The 12,419-nt window shown below is 54.1% G+C and overlaps 4 protein-coding genes across 4 annotated transcripts; all 4 read left to right on the forward strand.

The window, feature by feature from the left end:
- Window positions 1-143: 143 nt before the first annotated feature.
- Window positions 144-957, forward strand: HD553DRAFT_278580 (uncharacterized protein; the record flags this gene model as incomplete). The annotated part of the gene is made up of 3 exons (XM_046178056.1): window positions 144-257; window positions 381-660; window positions 785-957. Coding segments are annotated over 3 exons (567 nt in total), but the record flags the coding sequence as incomplete, so codon positions are not given.
- Window positions 958-2,417: 1,460 nt separating this feature from the next.
- Window positions 2,418-4,245, forward strand: HD553DRAFT_327274 (uncharacterized protein; the record flags this gene model as incomplete). Its single annotated transcript, XM_046181795.1, has 5 exons — window positions 2,418-2,637; window positions 2,702-2,786; window positions 3,055-3,132; window positions 3,694-3,761; window positions 4,022-4,245. 5 exons carry the CDS (start codon window positions 2,418-2,420, stop codon window positions 4,243-4,245), a joined length of 675 nt encoding a protein of 224 aa, XP_046032422.1.
- A 223-nt stretch (window positions 4,246-4,468) lies between these two features.
- Window positions 4,469-6,856, forward strand: HD553DRAFT_168780 (esterase/lipase). Its single transcript, XM_046176879.1, has 2 exons — window positions 4,469-6,354; window positions 6,429-6,856. Exons 1-2 carry the CDS (start codon window positions 4,555-4,557, stop codon window positions 6,774-6,776), a joined length of 2,148 nt encoding a protein of 715 aa, XP_046032423.1. The 5' UTR covers window positions 4,469-4,554; the 3' UTR covers window positions 6,777-6,856.
- Window positions 6,857-9,116: 2,260 nt separating this feature from the next.
- On the forward strand, window positions 9,117-9,925 carry HD553DRAFT_346628 (uncharacterized protein; the record flags this gene model as incomplete). Its single annotated transcript, XM_046183223.1, has 6 exons — window positions 9,117-9,212; window positions 9,284-9,360; window positions 9,432-9,474; window positions 9,550-9,647; window positions 9,706-9,798; window positions 9,865-9,925. The coding sequence occupies 6 exons, from the start codon at window positions 9,117-9,119 to the stop codon at window positions 9,923-9,925; spliced, it is 468 nt and encodes a 155-aa protein (XP_046032424.1).
- Between the last annotated feature and the right edge of the window lie 2,494 nt (window positions 9,926-12,419).

Below are 12,419 nucleotides of genomic sequence, written 5' to 3' on the forward strand. Positions count from 1 at the left end.
TGATGGCCCTCTCCTTCCTCTTCCCGCACGTAAGATTGTCCCACCTCGACCCAGCGAAGGTCCCCAGCATGTCTCCAGACATCGATCGCTGACTATGCTGCTACGCATCAAAGCCCAAATTTGTCCCTCCCGTCTACGACCCGGAAGATGGGTCCCACTCTTATTTTGGCGGGGATTTCAAGACCTGGAACGTGCCTAACGATGAACCGGGCAAGTTTACAAGCAGGCAGTTGTTCAAGGCCGGTAGTCCGCACACTGTGAGCGGGCGTTTCAGCTCTCGTTGTCTTGATCATTGAGCACGAGATGAGCGCTGATCGGGTCGTCTTTCGCACCCTCTTTCCTTCCGCGTGCGATCACGAATCCTCTTGACCTTTCGATAGGGCAATGGACCCCAATCTACTGCGACTCCACCTTACCACTACCACTACTACCAGACCGAAACCTTCCACGTGCTCTCTGGTACCCTTTGCTACAAGATTGACGGCAAATTCGGTCGTTTGCAACCGGGACAGTCCATCAGGATCCCTACCTATGTGAAGCACACGTTCTGGAACGACCCGGAGACGGGAAAAGATTTAGAAGTTCACGTGACTGTCGAGGGAGGGGATAACGACGGGTTCTCGGACGACTTCGTGCACAACTTTTATGGGTATCTTTCGTGTATGTCTTACTCTCTCATCGCTATCTACACCTTGATGCTCACCGCGTCTTGGCTTCTCGAAACTGATACCTTCTTTTTTGGTTGTCATGCTCCATCTCTGTTCCTTCGACCCGTTTCAAAAAGCTCAAACGCTCCAAAATGCAACCCCCAACCCGTTCCAGATGCTTCGGTTTCTCCATTCGGCCGACGTCGCGCTGGCCGACATTCCAGGGTGTAGATATACCGCCCCCGTCATAAATTTCGTATTCGGCAAGTTCTGCTCTCGCTCTCCTCGCCACCGCTCGCTCGAGAGTTGAACCTTATCTGTTTCGTTGCCTGACGGGGATATCGTAGGCAAGATTGTTGGGCAATATCTTGCGGGATATCAGACGAGTTACAAGGAATTTTCGCAACATGCAGAGTAGACGGGCGAGGTCGAGCAGATGGGGCGGGGGCGGGGGTCCATAATCCGGGATGTAGAGGCTGTTTCGACTACATACATGAGCGGACCGCAACGTCGTCGATATACATGTACTCTTACTGGCTTGCTGCCGGCGCGATCGAGGATTCGTGCCGTTTGCAACTCTGGTAGGTTGAGGGTACACGAAGCGAACCTTGTAGCTAGGTTGGATTCAGAATCGCTGCGTGGATCAACACGAGGGCGACGACGATGACAAGTCCGAAGACGTGCTCGACAGCTTGGAAACGGTGGCACGGTCAAGATCCGTAATTCTCGTCGAAAGATGAGGACGTACTCGCCGTGCGTGAGCCCCGTCGGATTCTATATGACAATGGTCACCGAGATGACAAGAGTCGTATCCGTTATGATATTTGACGGGGTCTTTCCAAAGTCTTGATCGCAATCGTTCATGGTCCTCCCTGGCACGCGCGCCGGATCCTCGACAAGATGGCGGACTCTATGTAGTCGTTAACACGAAACGGGCCCTTGGCAGCAGCAATCCCTCTTCATTTTGGTAGAACGACGGGCGGCCGGCTGGCGAAACGTGGTGACCATAGTATAGCTATCCCGAATCGAGCTCGAACACGGTTGATCACGGATTCGCCTTACACGTTGATACCGGAAAGGCATGAAACGAACCAGAGGCAAGCGATGAGCGAGACGACGATGAATAGGACGAGACTAACCTGACCGACCGCACAGCCTGCGTGCTTCGCAGCACCTGCTGATGCCCGAACTCCGGGACCGAGCGTTATCATAAAGGGTTTGTCTCAAGTACTACGAGCTCAGGCTCGCATACTGGCCCGATGACAGACCTCGTCCGCGAAAGGTCTAACTTTTCATCACCGGACTGCAGAGCCACTTCGGGAGAGCTTCGACGCCAGGAGCAGGAAGGGTGTCAGATATGCTGACATTGCAATCGGCGAGATCTCCATTCCGTAAAACAAGTGATCAGGGTGATATTCATGGATCAGTCGCCCGACGGTGCCGTCTTCTTTGCCTCGTCATCGCAGGGCCTCGTCGCCGTTGTATCCTTGAGTCGACCCCCGATCAAATGGCGGGGATCGTTGTCAATGGTCCACTCGAGTCGACGAGACGATCTCGGGTGGTCCGTATCGAGAACGTCCGAACGCATCGGTCAAGCCATTATACGATCCGAGGACCATTCCGGTGTCATGATGCGCAGGATCAGAAGCCTGCGAATCGTGTCTTGATCGACGATCAGTGCGGTTCGAAAGGGATTTTTCGTCTGAGCAGCGAAACGACGAAAGCCCGAGTTGTGAGTCGGCCCCGCTTCGCTTCCACCACGACGACAATATGTCTTCGGGCATCCTGCCGACGAGTCGACCTCGACTGCGATCTGGGGGAGACCCCTTCGAATTGATCGCTGGTGATCCTTCCATCGCTTATTGTTTCCGTGCCATCGGCATATCGAGTAAACTCGTACAGAGAACGATTCTTCGCGGTGGAGTCGGCAAGATCTCTAGGCTAAACCTGGAGCAAAAGTCTTCTTGTCCCCGTTCCCCGGCGCTCGTAGGTACCTCCTGACGTCTTCCTGGCCTTGTATAATCATGACACCATCAGTAAATAGTCGGCTACAGTATGCTTTGATCCTCTCCGACCCGCTGGACGGCCCACGGAGACAAACCTCCAAACCTCGTCCTACAGTATCAAGACCTTGACCAGGTTCGCAACGACCGCCCACATGCCAGGCCAGGGGTCCTTAGAAGTCGTCGGCCCCAAATCCAGAGACCCTCACAGAGCCGCGAGGGGTCGATTATCCATATCTATTCCATCGCGGCCCACCATCACTCGATCAGACCGCTCATCTTGTGCACTCGTCACCCCTTAAAAGTCGAGGATGTTTCCCTGCTCTCTGATTGTCCCCGTTTCCGTCCATCCACTGCACGGAGGATAGCCCACGAGGTACATTGCACGCTCGTCTCTCCTACAGTATCGTCCATCAGATCATCCGGTACTGTATCGTCAAGCTACTAGCACCTGGACCTCCATTTCTGCCGGGGGACCTACAGTGAGCCTGATCTGATCTCTCATAGGGAATGATCGAACCAAGTTACCGATCCGAGCCACCCTAAACGACATCCTGTCTGCCTCGTCGACCCTGATCACAAATGCAAAGTCGACCTCTATATCCTATATTTTATCTCTACTTGATGTCTAGGGTCCCGTCGCCCGATTGACCGCGTCGTACGTTTCCACTTATTTATCGTCTACCTCTCGAGCCAGTCGATCTCTCGACTTTCGACTCTCGAAGCTCGATATATGTCCCGTGCAGCCATAGTGCTCTTTTCCTCTTGTCTGTTTTGCTTTGCAAGTCGTGGTCGTGCTGCATGGTAATACACTATGACGATCGTGGATCAAGCGTGACTACTGTAGAGCAGGTCGGATGGTATATAGTGCAGTGTTAGGGTTTTGGCTGGAATAGGTCAAGGGCCTAGGGTCGATTGACGAAAATGACTTTTGACATGTCACCCGCATATTAATTGGGCTCCCTGATCCCAGTCATGAGTCAACTGCAAACTAAACGTTTTGCTATAACTACACATCCCTCGATTCCCCAACCTGCAACAAGATCAGTTGCTGCCAACCGTAGGCTAGAAGTCGTGAGAGAAGAGGTCCGACTCCCGCCTTGGGCTAGGGGTCAGTCGGCACAGGTAGGAAAGCAAGAACAGATCATCATCGAAAAGTCGACGTCTTCTACAACTCTGCCTGGGACAAGAAGGACGACCGAGAGGATTTCTCTTCTACACCACACCACTGGAAAGGAGCACTGACGAGGCTCCGTCTTGAAGAACCGACCGGCATCCTTCGCATCATCTTCACCGTACACCATCACGTACTTATCGCTCGCTGGCCACGGGACGAAACTCATCTCGCATCGACTTTATCGGTTTCGTTAGCAATCTCGCAAGATCACCGTTATTACAGTCCTTTGAGCACGATCAAGCCATGGCGATGGATATCAGGGCATCTCAGGCCTTGCCGAAGAGCGAAGCCGATCAAAAAGAATCGCAAACTCGCAAACGGGCCGGATTTACGATCGTCTGACGCTGAACGCCGTTTAATTCTCGACCTTCGACCTCGAAAACATTCGGCCGAACTATGCTCGATCGCTGGACCTTAACTCGACGTCAAGTGAACCTTGCTAGATGGATCACTCCGGCCAACGAGACTAGCGAGACTTGTGCCCCCACCTCGAAACCTCGAAACCTCGAGATCCCGAATGAACGACCGAATGAAGCGGCTCTTTACTGGCGCTAGGGCATAAGTTTAAGGGGGGGATGGATTCGGAGTTGCTATTTCGATCGATGCGACGACTTGAGAGGTGCTTGGGGGTGGGATATAAGACGATCAGACGGGTTCAGGGAATAGTCGAGGCTCACGAGTTTGCAACGATGAAAATCAGTCGCAAATCGGACGAACACCTTCTACCATGACGTTTCTCCGCCGCTCGACCTTGTTGGCGACCCTCGCCCTCGTCCATGCCAACAACAACAACACGAACGCCGCCTCGAACCGGGACACTTCTTTGACTTTTCTCTACCAGAACAACCTCAACTTGACGGACGATGCCAATCACATCGGTGCGATCCTCTTGGACCCGATGCCGATCGACCAAGCGACGTCGGCTTGTGAGACGCTGAACGAGTCGCTCCTCAACTCGACGGCGATCAAGCAACACGCTCAAGACTTTACCGACCTCCTCGCCTACGTCGAATACTCTGGCAAGGTCACTTCGAACCAGTCCTACTCGATCGCCGATGGTTACGTCCGATACGACTCGAGCTCTTCCTCCAAGCTCGTCTACGTCGGGTCGAGCGATGATGGGACCGGGATGACCCTGCCCGCTTTGTGCACCCAGTCTGACCAGCAAAACTACCCCAACGCCACGGCTACGGCTAGTAACAACATCACCGTCATCTCCAGCGACGGCAGCAAGACCTTTCTCGGGTTCCGTAACCAAAAGTCTTTCCGCTTCATCGGGATCCCTTATGCCGACCCGCCTGAGCGTTTCCAATACTCTCACCTGTCCACCAAGGAGGGTGTGATAGACGCCACCTCGTACGGCCCGTCCTGCTCACAAGCGGGCTCGAACACCAGCTCCGAGGACTGTCTCTTCTTGAACATCCAGACGCCTTACCTCCCTCGACAAGGTTCCAACGATTCTCTTCGCCCGGTCCATTTCTGGATTCACGGAGGTGGGTATACGGGAGGAACCGGTGCTGACCCAACAAGCGATGGCGGTCAACTCGCATCCCGTGAAGACATCGTCGTCGTCAGCATCAACTACCGTCTGGGTACGCTCGGCTTCCTCGCCGTGCCCGGTACGAACATTACCGGCAACTACGGGATCGCGGACCAAGTCGTCGCTCTCGAATGGGTCCAGGCCAACATCGCCGCGTTCGGTGGAGATCCTGCCCAGGTGACCATCATCGGCGAGTCTGCCGGGGCCGGGTCGGTCAAAGCTCTCTTGAGCGTACCTTGTGCGAACGGGTTGTTCAGGGGAGCGGTCCCCATGTCCAACCTCGGAGGCGGTCAGACGCTCGGGTTGGAGGGAAACTACGCTACCGAGTACAGCTTGTACCTCACCATCAATGAATCGTACGCCCTCGCTGGACAACAGATCTTTACCGGTCTAGGTTGCAACTCTACCGACCTGACCGCCCAGATCGCTTGCCTCAAGACCGCCAACGCCAGTATGATCTCCAACTTGGCTACCACGGCTCGATACGTCGTCCAAGACGGCGCGTACATCCTCGCCCCGACCCTGAACGTCTACAACAACAACGGGTCGACGGCGAACGTGCATACCATCTGGGGCGTCACCGCCAACGACGGTTCCTCCTTCTCCACTTACCCCAAGACCCCTGTCGCCAACCTCTCTTCCGGTCTCCAGGTCGGCTTGGGGATCAACGCCTCTTACGCCCAGAGCATCATCGATTCCGGTCTCTTCCCGCTTTACGATACCGGCAACATCACCGCAGACGCCTTCAACGTCACTCAACGGGTCGCCACGGACACTCAATTCAGATGCGTCGATCAGGCCATCGTCAACGCCGGCGTCTCATCCGGCGCTTTCAAGCAGAGCTACTTTTATCAGATGGACAGGACGTACTCCGGGTACAACCCCAATAACATCGATGGGACGGGACCGATCGAGCCGGGGTATCCTTATGGAAACCCCAACGAGCCTTATTACCGATTACACGGGTCGGACATGCCTTGGGTATTTGTGAGTTCCCGGTCTTGGATTTTCTATTCTATTCTCACTTCAACTGATTCGTCCTACGTATGACACTGTGACAGGGCACGCTGACGACGCTCCGAGACGCCGACGACCTCGCCTCGATCCAACTCGCTACCAGCTACTTTGCCAACTTTGTCCGTACCTCCGACCCGAACCCTTCGGCCGCCTACCTCCAAGCCCGAGGGTACAACACTACTCTCGCTGCTACCCAAACTAGCGGCCAGTGGCAGCCGGTTACCAATGCTACCGGACCGATCCGGATCATGAATGTCAACGCTACGACCGCCGTGTTCCAGGAGTTGGACCAGTGCGCGTTCTTGAACTACTCGATTGCGTATTATCAAATTGCGAGCTTCGAACGAACACAAATGGAATCGCATCTCGAAACAAGACCGATTGAAACATAATCTGATTTATGAAACGCAAACTGTAGGCAACATAGTTCTCGATAACAATATGATAATGATAATACGATTGACCGATTCGACATGACAGAGTCAAATGGGACGGGGTGTAGATCTCTATCCTGATGGGTTGATCATCGAACACCTCCAGGGTCCCGGTCGCTTCGACATGATGTCCACTTCAGTGGCGGTGAACCTCGAGCACTTGGCTGGTTATCGATCCGTCTCCTCGCGTTCTTCTTGCTTGATCCGGCGATGCTCTCGACGAGGATTTCCGTGAAGATCTCGTATCAAACCCAACTCCGGGGCCGATTTGCTCTGCTATTGGCCCAGAATTCGAAATCCACCCACGCTGTCATTTCGAGTCGAGTAAGAGACGTCAACACACCCGCTCTGCAATCAGTCGAACGACAATCCGATGCTCAACCCACAGGTTCCCAGGTAGAAGGTTCCGAAACACCCGATCATGATGCTCAAGAACCCGATGATTTCCTCATGCGTATTTTGAGGACCCGTGGCGACCCCACTGTGCATGATGACCCTGGCCAGATTACTCGCAGTCGACCCGAGCAAGACGATCAGGTCGAATATCCTTCTGGTCATGAACACGTCTCGCTCCGTCCCGTGCTGCCCCCGCATCCATCTGGCGACGCTCTCGCTGTTCGAATGGATGAGCGCTTGGATAGAGACGATAAAGGCGAAGATATAGTACGGTTCGGGAGGCAAAGTGGCACCGCAGAGATGAGCCAGTAAGGTGTACGCTCCGCCGGTCGCCACGAATACGAGCGTCGTGCGGGTCGCCACATTCAGTTCGTTGGGCTGCAACTCGTGGTATTCGTCGTACGGACCCATGGTGGATTCAAGGGCTGAACAGGGTTATCTGCAAACCAGGATGTCCGTTATGAGGGTTAGGGGTTATCGATGAGGACACCCGAAGACTTGAACGGGCCAGGCGACAGCTTTGCAAAGTCCAATCAGCCAACAATCCAGCCCGCTTCGATGCAAGTCGACGTGCACGCGCGCTTGTGAGACAGCAAGGTGATCGCGCCGTCGACGTATTCCCACGATACTCTGCTGGCTGTGTGGGACTTACTCGAGTCAGCACGGCGCATCGATCCTGAAGATGTGATCTCGTTTCATCCGTTGCAAGACACGACAAGTTGAAACGCAGCTTTCGTTGCAACGCGTGATCGCGTTCGGTCATCCGGGCTAAGCTCGACTTCCGTGCTATCCTATCCGCCACTGCTATGATTCTCGACCACAGTCGTTGGCCTAGATGACATGCAGAGACACAAAGCAGCTACCCATCCGCGAAGTGATACCTGTCAATCGATCATCCGATATGCGAATTCCTATAACCTGTCATATCTTGCGACTATGCCTTTTCGTCGATGTCTTAACCACCCGTCAACCTCTTGTCATTTCACCCGCGCAGCGTTCGACGACCCTCAGAAGTGCAACCCCACAACATCCAAGGTATTTGCCTGTTGTGAAGAAAAAGCCAGAAGAAAGCCAGCGCAAGGCGCCACGATCCAGGGGAGCGGGCGCGAGAGATCGAGTCGACATATCCAGTCGTGTGGCATCGTTCCAAACGAGATAGAACCTTGTACTAGTCTATAGTGCAGGGTTTCGCACAGCTAGGGCGACGCGAACCGATATCTATGCTGAGAGGTGTGCGAGACCCTGCGCCGAACACGAGTAGGACGCACAGCCGAGACCATCACTGCTTCATACGATGCAACGTCAGTGATTCTATCAAGTGCTCAAGTCACTCGGTCAATTTTCGCACGTTGTCGTTGCCGCTCCACAGAAGATGACGCAGTTTGGGAAACCTGTAGAAAGTAAGCGCGCGCGCGTGATGATTACTGGGATTACTTCTCAGGATTACAGGTGGGTGATGCTTAGTCAGCATCACCTTGGGAGACTTGGGTGGTGCTTAGTCAGCATCACCTAAGTTGAGACCTCACCCCGGTGATGAAAATCTCGGACAACTAGATCATCAATATACATCACTTGACTGTTAGATCTCAAGCAATATCTTGAGTTTTAACAGGTCAGTACCTTTGTATTGGTTAATAGCACATGCCATTGATAAAGCAATATCTTGAGTTTTAACAAAACCCTATTTCGATGGCGCGCTACTCGATGCGCATGCGATGTGAGCGATCCGGCACCGGCAGAGCGCAGGCTTGGCGAAAGGGATATGTCTCGGGGATCATACTTGCCGCAGTAAACCAACCTGTATCGCATATATATTATGTACACTGGAAGCGGGGTCCTGACTTCCTTGTCGTCGCACACCATTGTCTTGTGATCACAAGCGAGCAAGCGACAACACCTGACATGTTCTCTTCCCAATCTTTCTTCACCGGCCTGCTCGCGCTCCTCAGTCTCTCCCAGACGGTGTCGTCCTTTGCTTATCAACCGCCTGCCAATACGGTAAGTCCGGACGATGAGAACCCTCAATGCGATATACGTTGCCAATCCCGAACAATCTCGCGCCTCCACAGGACGATAGTCGTCTCGTCCAGAACGAGACCTACACGTTTAGGTTCATTGGTGTGAGCAATGGGACCTTTTCCCTAGAGTAAGCCCATCCCTCGGCCGATCGACGCATATACCCTTCACTGATCATGAGTCCCTTTCGCGACGCGACAGGACAAGCCTCCCGAGGTCTGGAGACATAGGCCCGACAACCAACGTAAGTCACACGAGCCATGTCCAGAGTCACCCCCGATCGCCTTGAGATCTTGACTCGCTATGAACCGGCTCGCAGGAAGAAGTGATCGAGACGAACATCACCGCGATCGGTCCGGGTCCGGCCCAGTATTACAACTGGACTCACACCGTCACCGAACCCTTGGGCAGCAACCTGTGAGTGTTTCCTGTACGGACTTGATACAGCTCGGGATTGACCACCGTTTTCGTTCAGAACGGTGTCCTTGAAAGAGTCTACAGGTGAAGGTGCAAATATCAAATACCTCGTCGTCGAAGAAAACCAAGAAAACTCGGGCTTGGGGCATCCGTGAGTCGGCTACGCTTGATCCGGAACCGATCGCCTGTGTTTAAGGAGTTCAACGATCTCGAACAGCACGGCCAGCCTGTGGATCATCGGAGCATCCGCCCTGGTCATATCCGCCTCGACGATCTGAGCGCCACCGTAGCAGCGAGTCTTGAATAACGAAGTAGAGCATCGAGAGAATGGTTCCTCAATCACTTGACTTCCACCAACATTTCCGCTTGATGCTGGACTACTCCATGTAGAAAAGCCCCTCTTGGTTTGTACCAACAGCTAATGAATACGCCTGACCGATATGAAAATGAACGCATGAGCGATGTGCGTGACTGACAGTCTTTCCCGACCTCAAGCCGTGTCTTCCGGGGTGTCCCCATGTGTAACACTTCCAGCGAGAGCAGGTTACACTTAACCCTCATAGCAGATTCTCCTCGAGCGATGGGCGCTATCGACTTCCTTTAACCCCAGACCCCTTCCGCGTTTGACGTCCTCGTTGTTCCCCTCGAGTCACGTATATAAGCGGAACACTCGATGTCGGCTTCTCATTCACTTTTGGCCAAGCGGCCCCTCGCTCTATCGATCCTCTTCCACCACCCCTCTCGTCGCCAGAAAACGAAACTTCTCATCACGCTTTTAAAAAAATTTCGCCATGTACCGCAACGTCTTCGCCTCCCTACCACTCGTCAACCCCCCTGTCGAGCCTCCTCTCGACCCCACGCTTGTCGAACCTTCTCCGCGGCCTGCTGATCGGATCGAAATTTTTACGGCCCGCGCAACCTCGACGTCCACCGCCCGTCTCGAGCGACCCAAACCGACGTCGTCCGGTCGATTCCAGCACGAGATTGATGACGAGTAGGACTTGCGCTTCACTGCGAGCCGATACGAAGCCTGTAGCGTATTCCGCGATGTATCCGAAAACAATCTACCGTCCTATGGGAGTCCGCTGCTTGTGTTCATGTCGCTATGAGTATGCGTCAAGGCTAGCCAAAGAGCAGGCCATGTGCCGTGCTCCCCGTCAGGTCTGACAGCCTGTCGTGACTGTCTTGTCGTTGCGCTGTCTCAACCACCGCTAGCTTCGCTCTCGTCAGTATCCCCACCTCCTCATCGCCTACATACTGCCCAGCCAAGGTAGCTTGAGAAGCTTGCGCGATTCTTCAGTTCTATCCCACGAGGCGAACATGCGTAACGATACCGCCCATAACTCCGGTGCGGGTCCCATTGCGGTGCCTCGAAACAACGACTCCTTGTCGCCCTGGGCATCCTTTGTTTCCGGACCTCCTTGTAGCCGTTTCACTCCGTGTGTTCTTCGCGTATATAAGCTGCGTTGTGACCAATTCTCGATCATAACTGTCAAGCATGCGACAGCTCGACCGTCTTCCCACTCCACTCGCCCAAGCCCATCCATCAGCCTTCGCGTCCCGATGGCCTACCTCAACCCGATTGCCCTTCTCCCTTACGCCGACGGAGCCTTCGATCTGCCCTCCGATGAGAACCAGGCTCGCGAAACCTACCCACCCGCACCGCAACCCGCCGCTTATCCTCGTCGTCGGTTCACGAGGTGCGAGGCAACCGCTACCTCGGCGCCTTCTTCGTCGTCGCCGGCCAAGGCTTCCGAGGATCCGTCTGCATCGGACGTTCAAGAGGAATGATGGGAGGTCGAGAGCGGACAGCGAGAGGCGGGCGTTCCGCCTGCGAGGTCGATAAAGTTGTCAAGTATTGACGCCTTGACAGCGATCGTGATGACGTCTTGTCCTGCCCTTTCAGGGAAGTCATGCTGTTTGATTGAAACCACCGATGTCTGCATTCTCGGCACGTTGTCGCTGTGGCTAACCCTTAAGCGCTCTTGCTCTCCTCTGTGTAGTCGTCGTCGTCATACATCCTCGTCATCAGTAGCGATCGCAGGTCCGTCGTTGTGAGTCTCAATCGTGAGCGTTCGTCGCGGACTCCAAAAGTCATCCACGATCGTGAAGTCGTCGACCTCAACCCGTCCGTCCTCCTAGTGCCTTTGCTTCCAGCATCACAAGACCTCCTGGCCGGCAATGTGAAGTACGCCCTCGAACCTTACCGAAATGCTGCCGGTATCCTTGCTTTCATCCTGACCAGATGGGTCCCGTTCCTTTCGCCTTGTTCTGAGGGGGGGCACTTCGGCGCAAAAATTTAGTATTGGGCGTCCAAACCGGGGTTGAAGGTAGGTACCGCGAGCGCCTGGTTCATTCTCGGATCCTTGTACCAGGACTGATGGGGGACCAAGCCTCGACGATGTTGACGATCCCGCCTTGCGTTCGTCTTGCGCAGCAGCGACTTTGTCGACCGAAGCCGTACTGATAGCTTGCTTCCAAGTGTCTTTCGTCCGATTCGTCTGTATTTGTAGAACCAACGTGCGCTTACCAACCATCAGTCTTCCTCCGGAGTCGGGTCGGCTTGCATCTCATTACTTTAGTCCTTCTCGGAGACTCGATACCCCATTGTGGTCTGATGTTGGGGATGCTCATCCTCGATATCCTGTCTCTGTCGATGATCAAACAAGATCCATATATCGTATCCTCAAATCATCACATGTCATCGTAATCTGCATGCGTGCGTGCGTTGTACAAGACGCTCATCAACCGGCGTTACAAATAAGAAAACCT

Source organism: Filobasidium floriforme (assembly GCF_021052385.1).
Source record: "Filobasidium floriforme strain CBS 6241 chromosome Unknown HD553scaffold_33, whole genome shotgun sequence".
Taxonomy (NCBI): Eukaryota; Fungi; Basidiomycota; class Tremellomycetes; order Filobasidiales; family Filobasidiaceae; genus Filobasidium; species Filobasidium floriforme.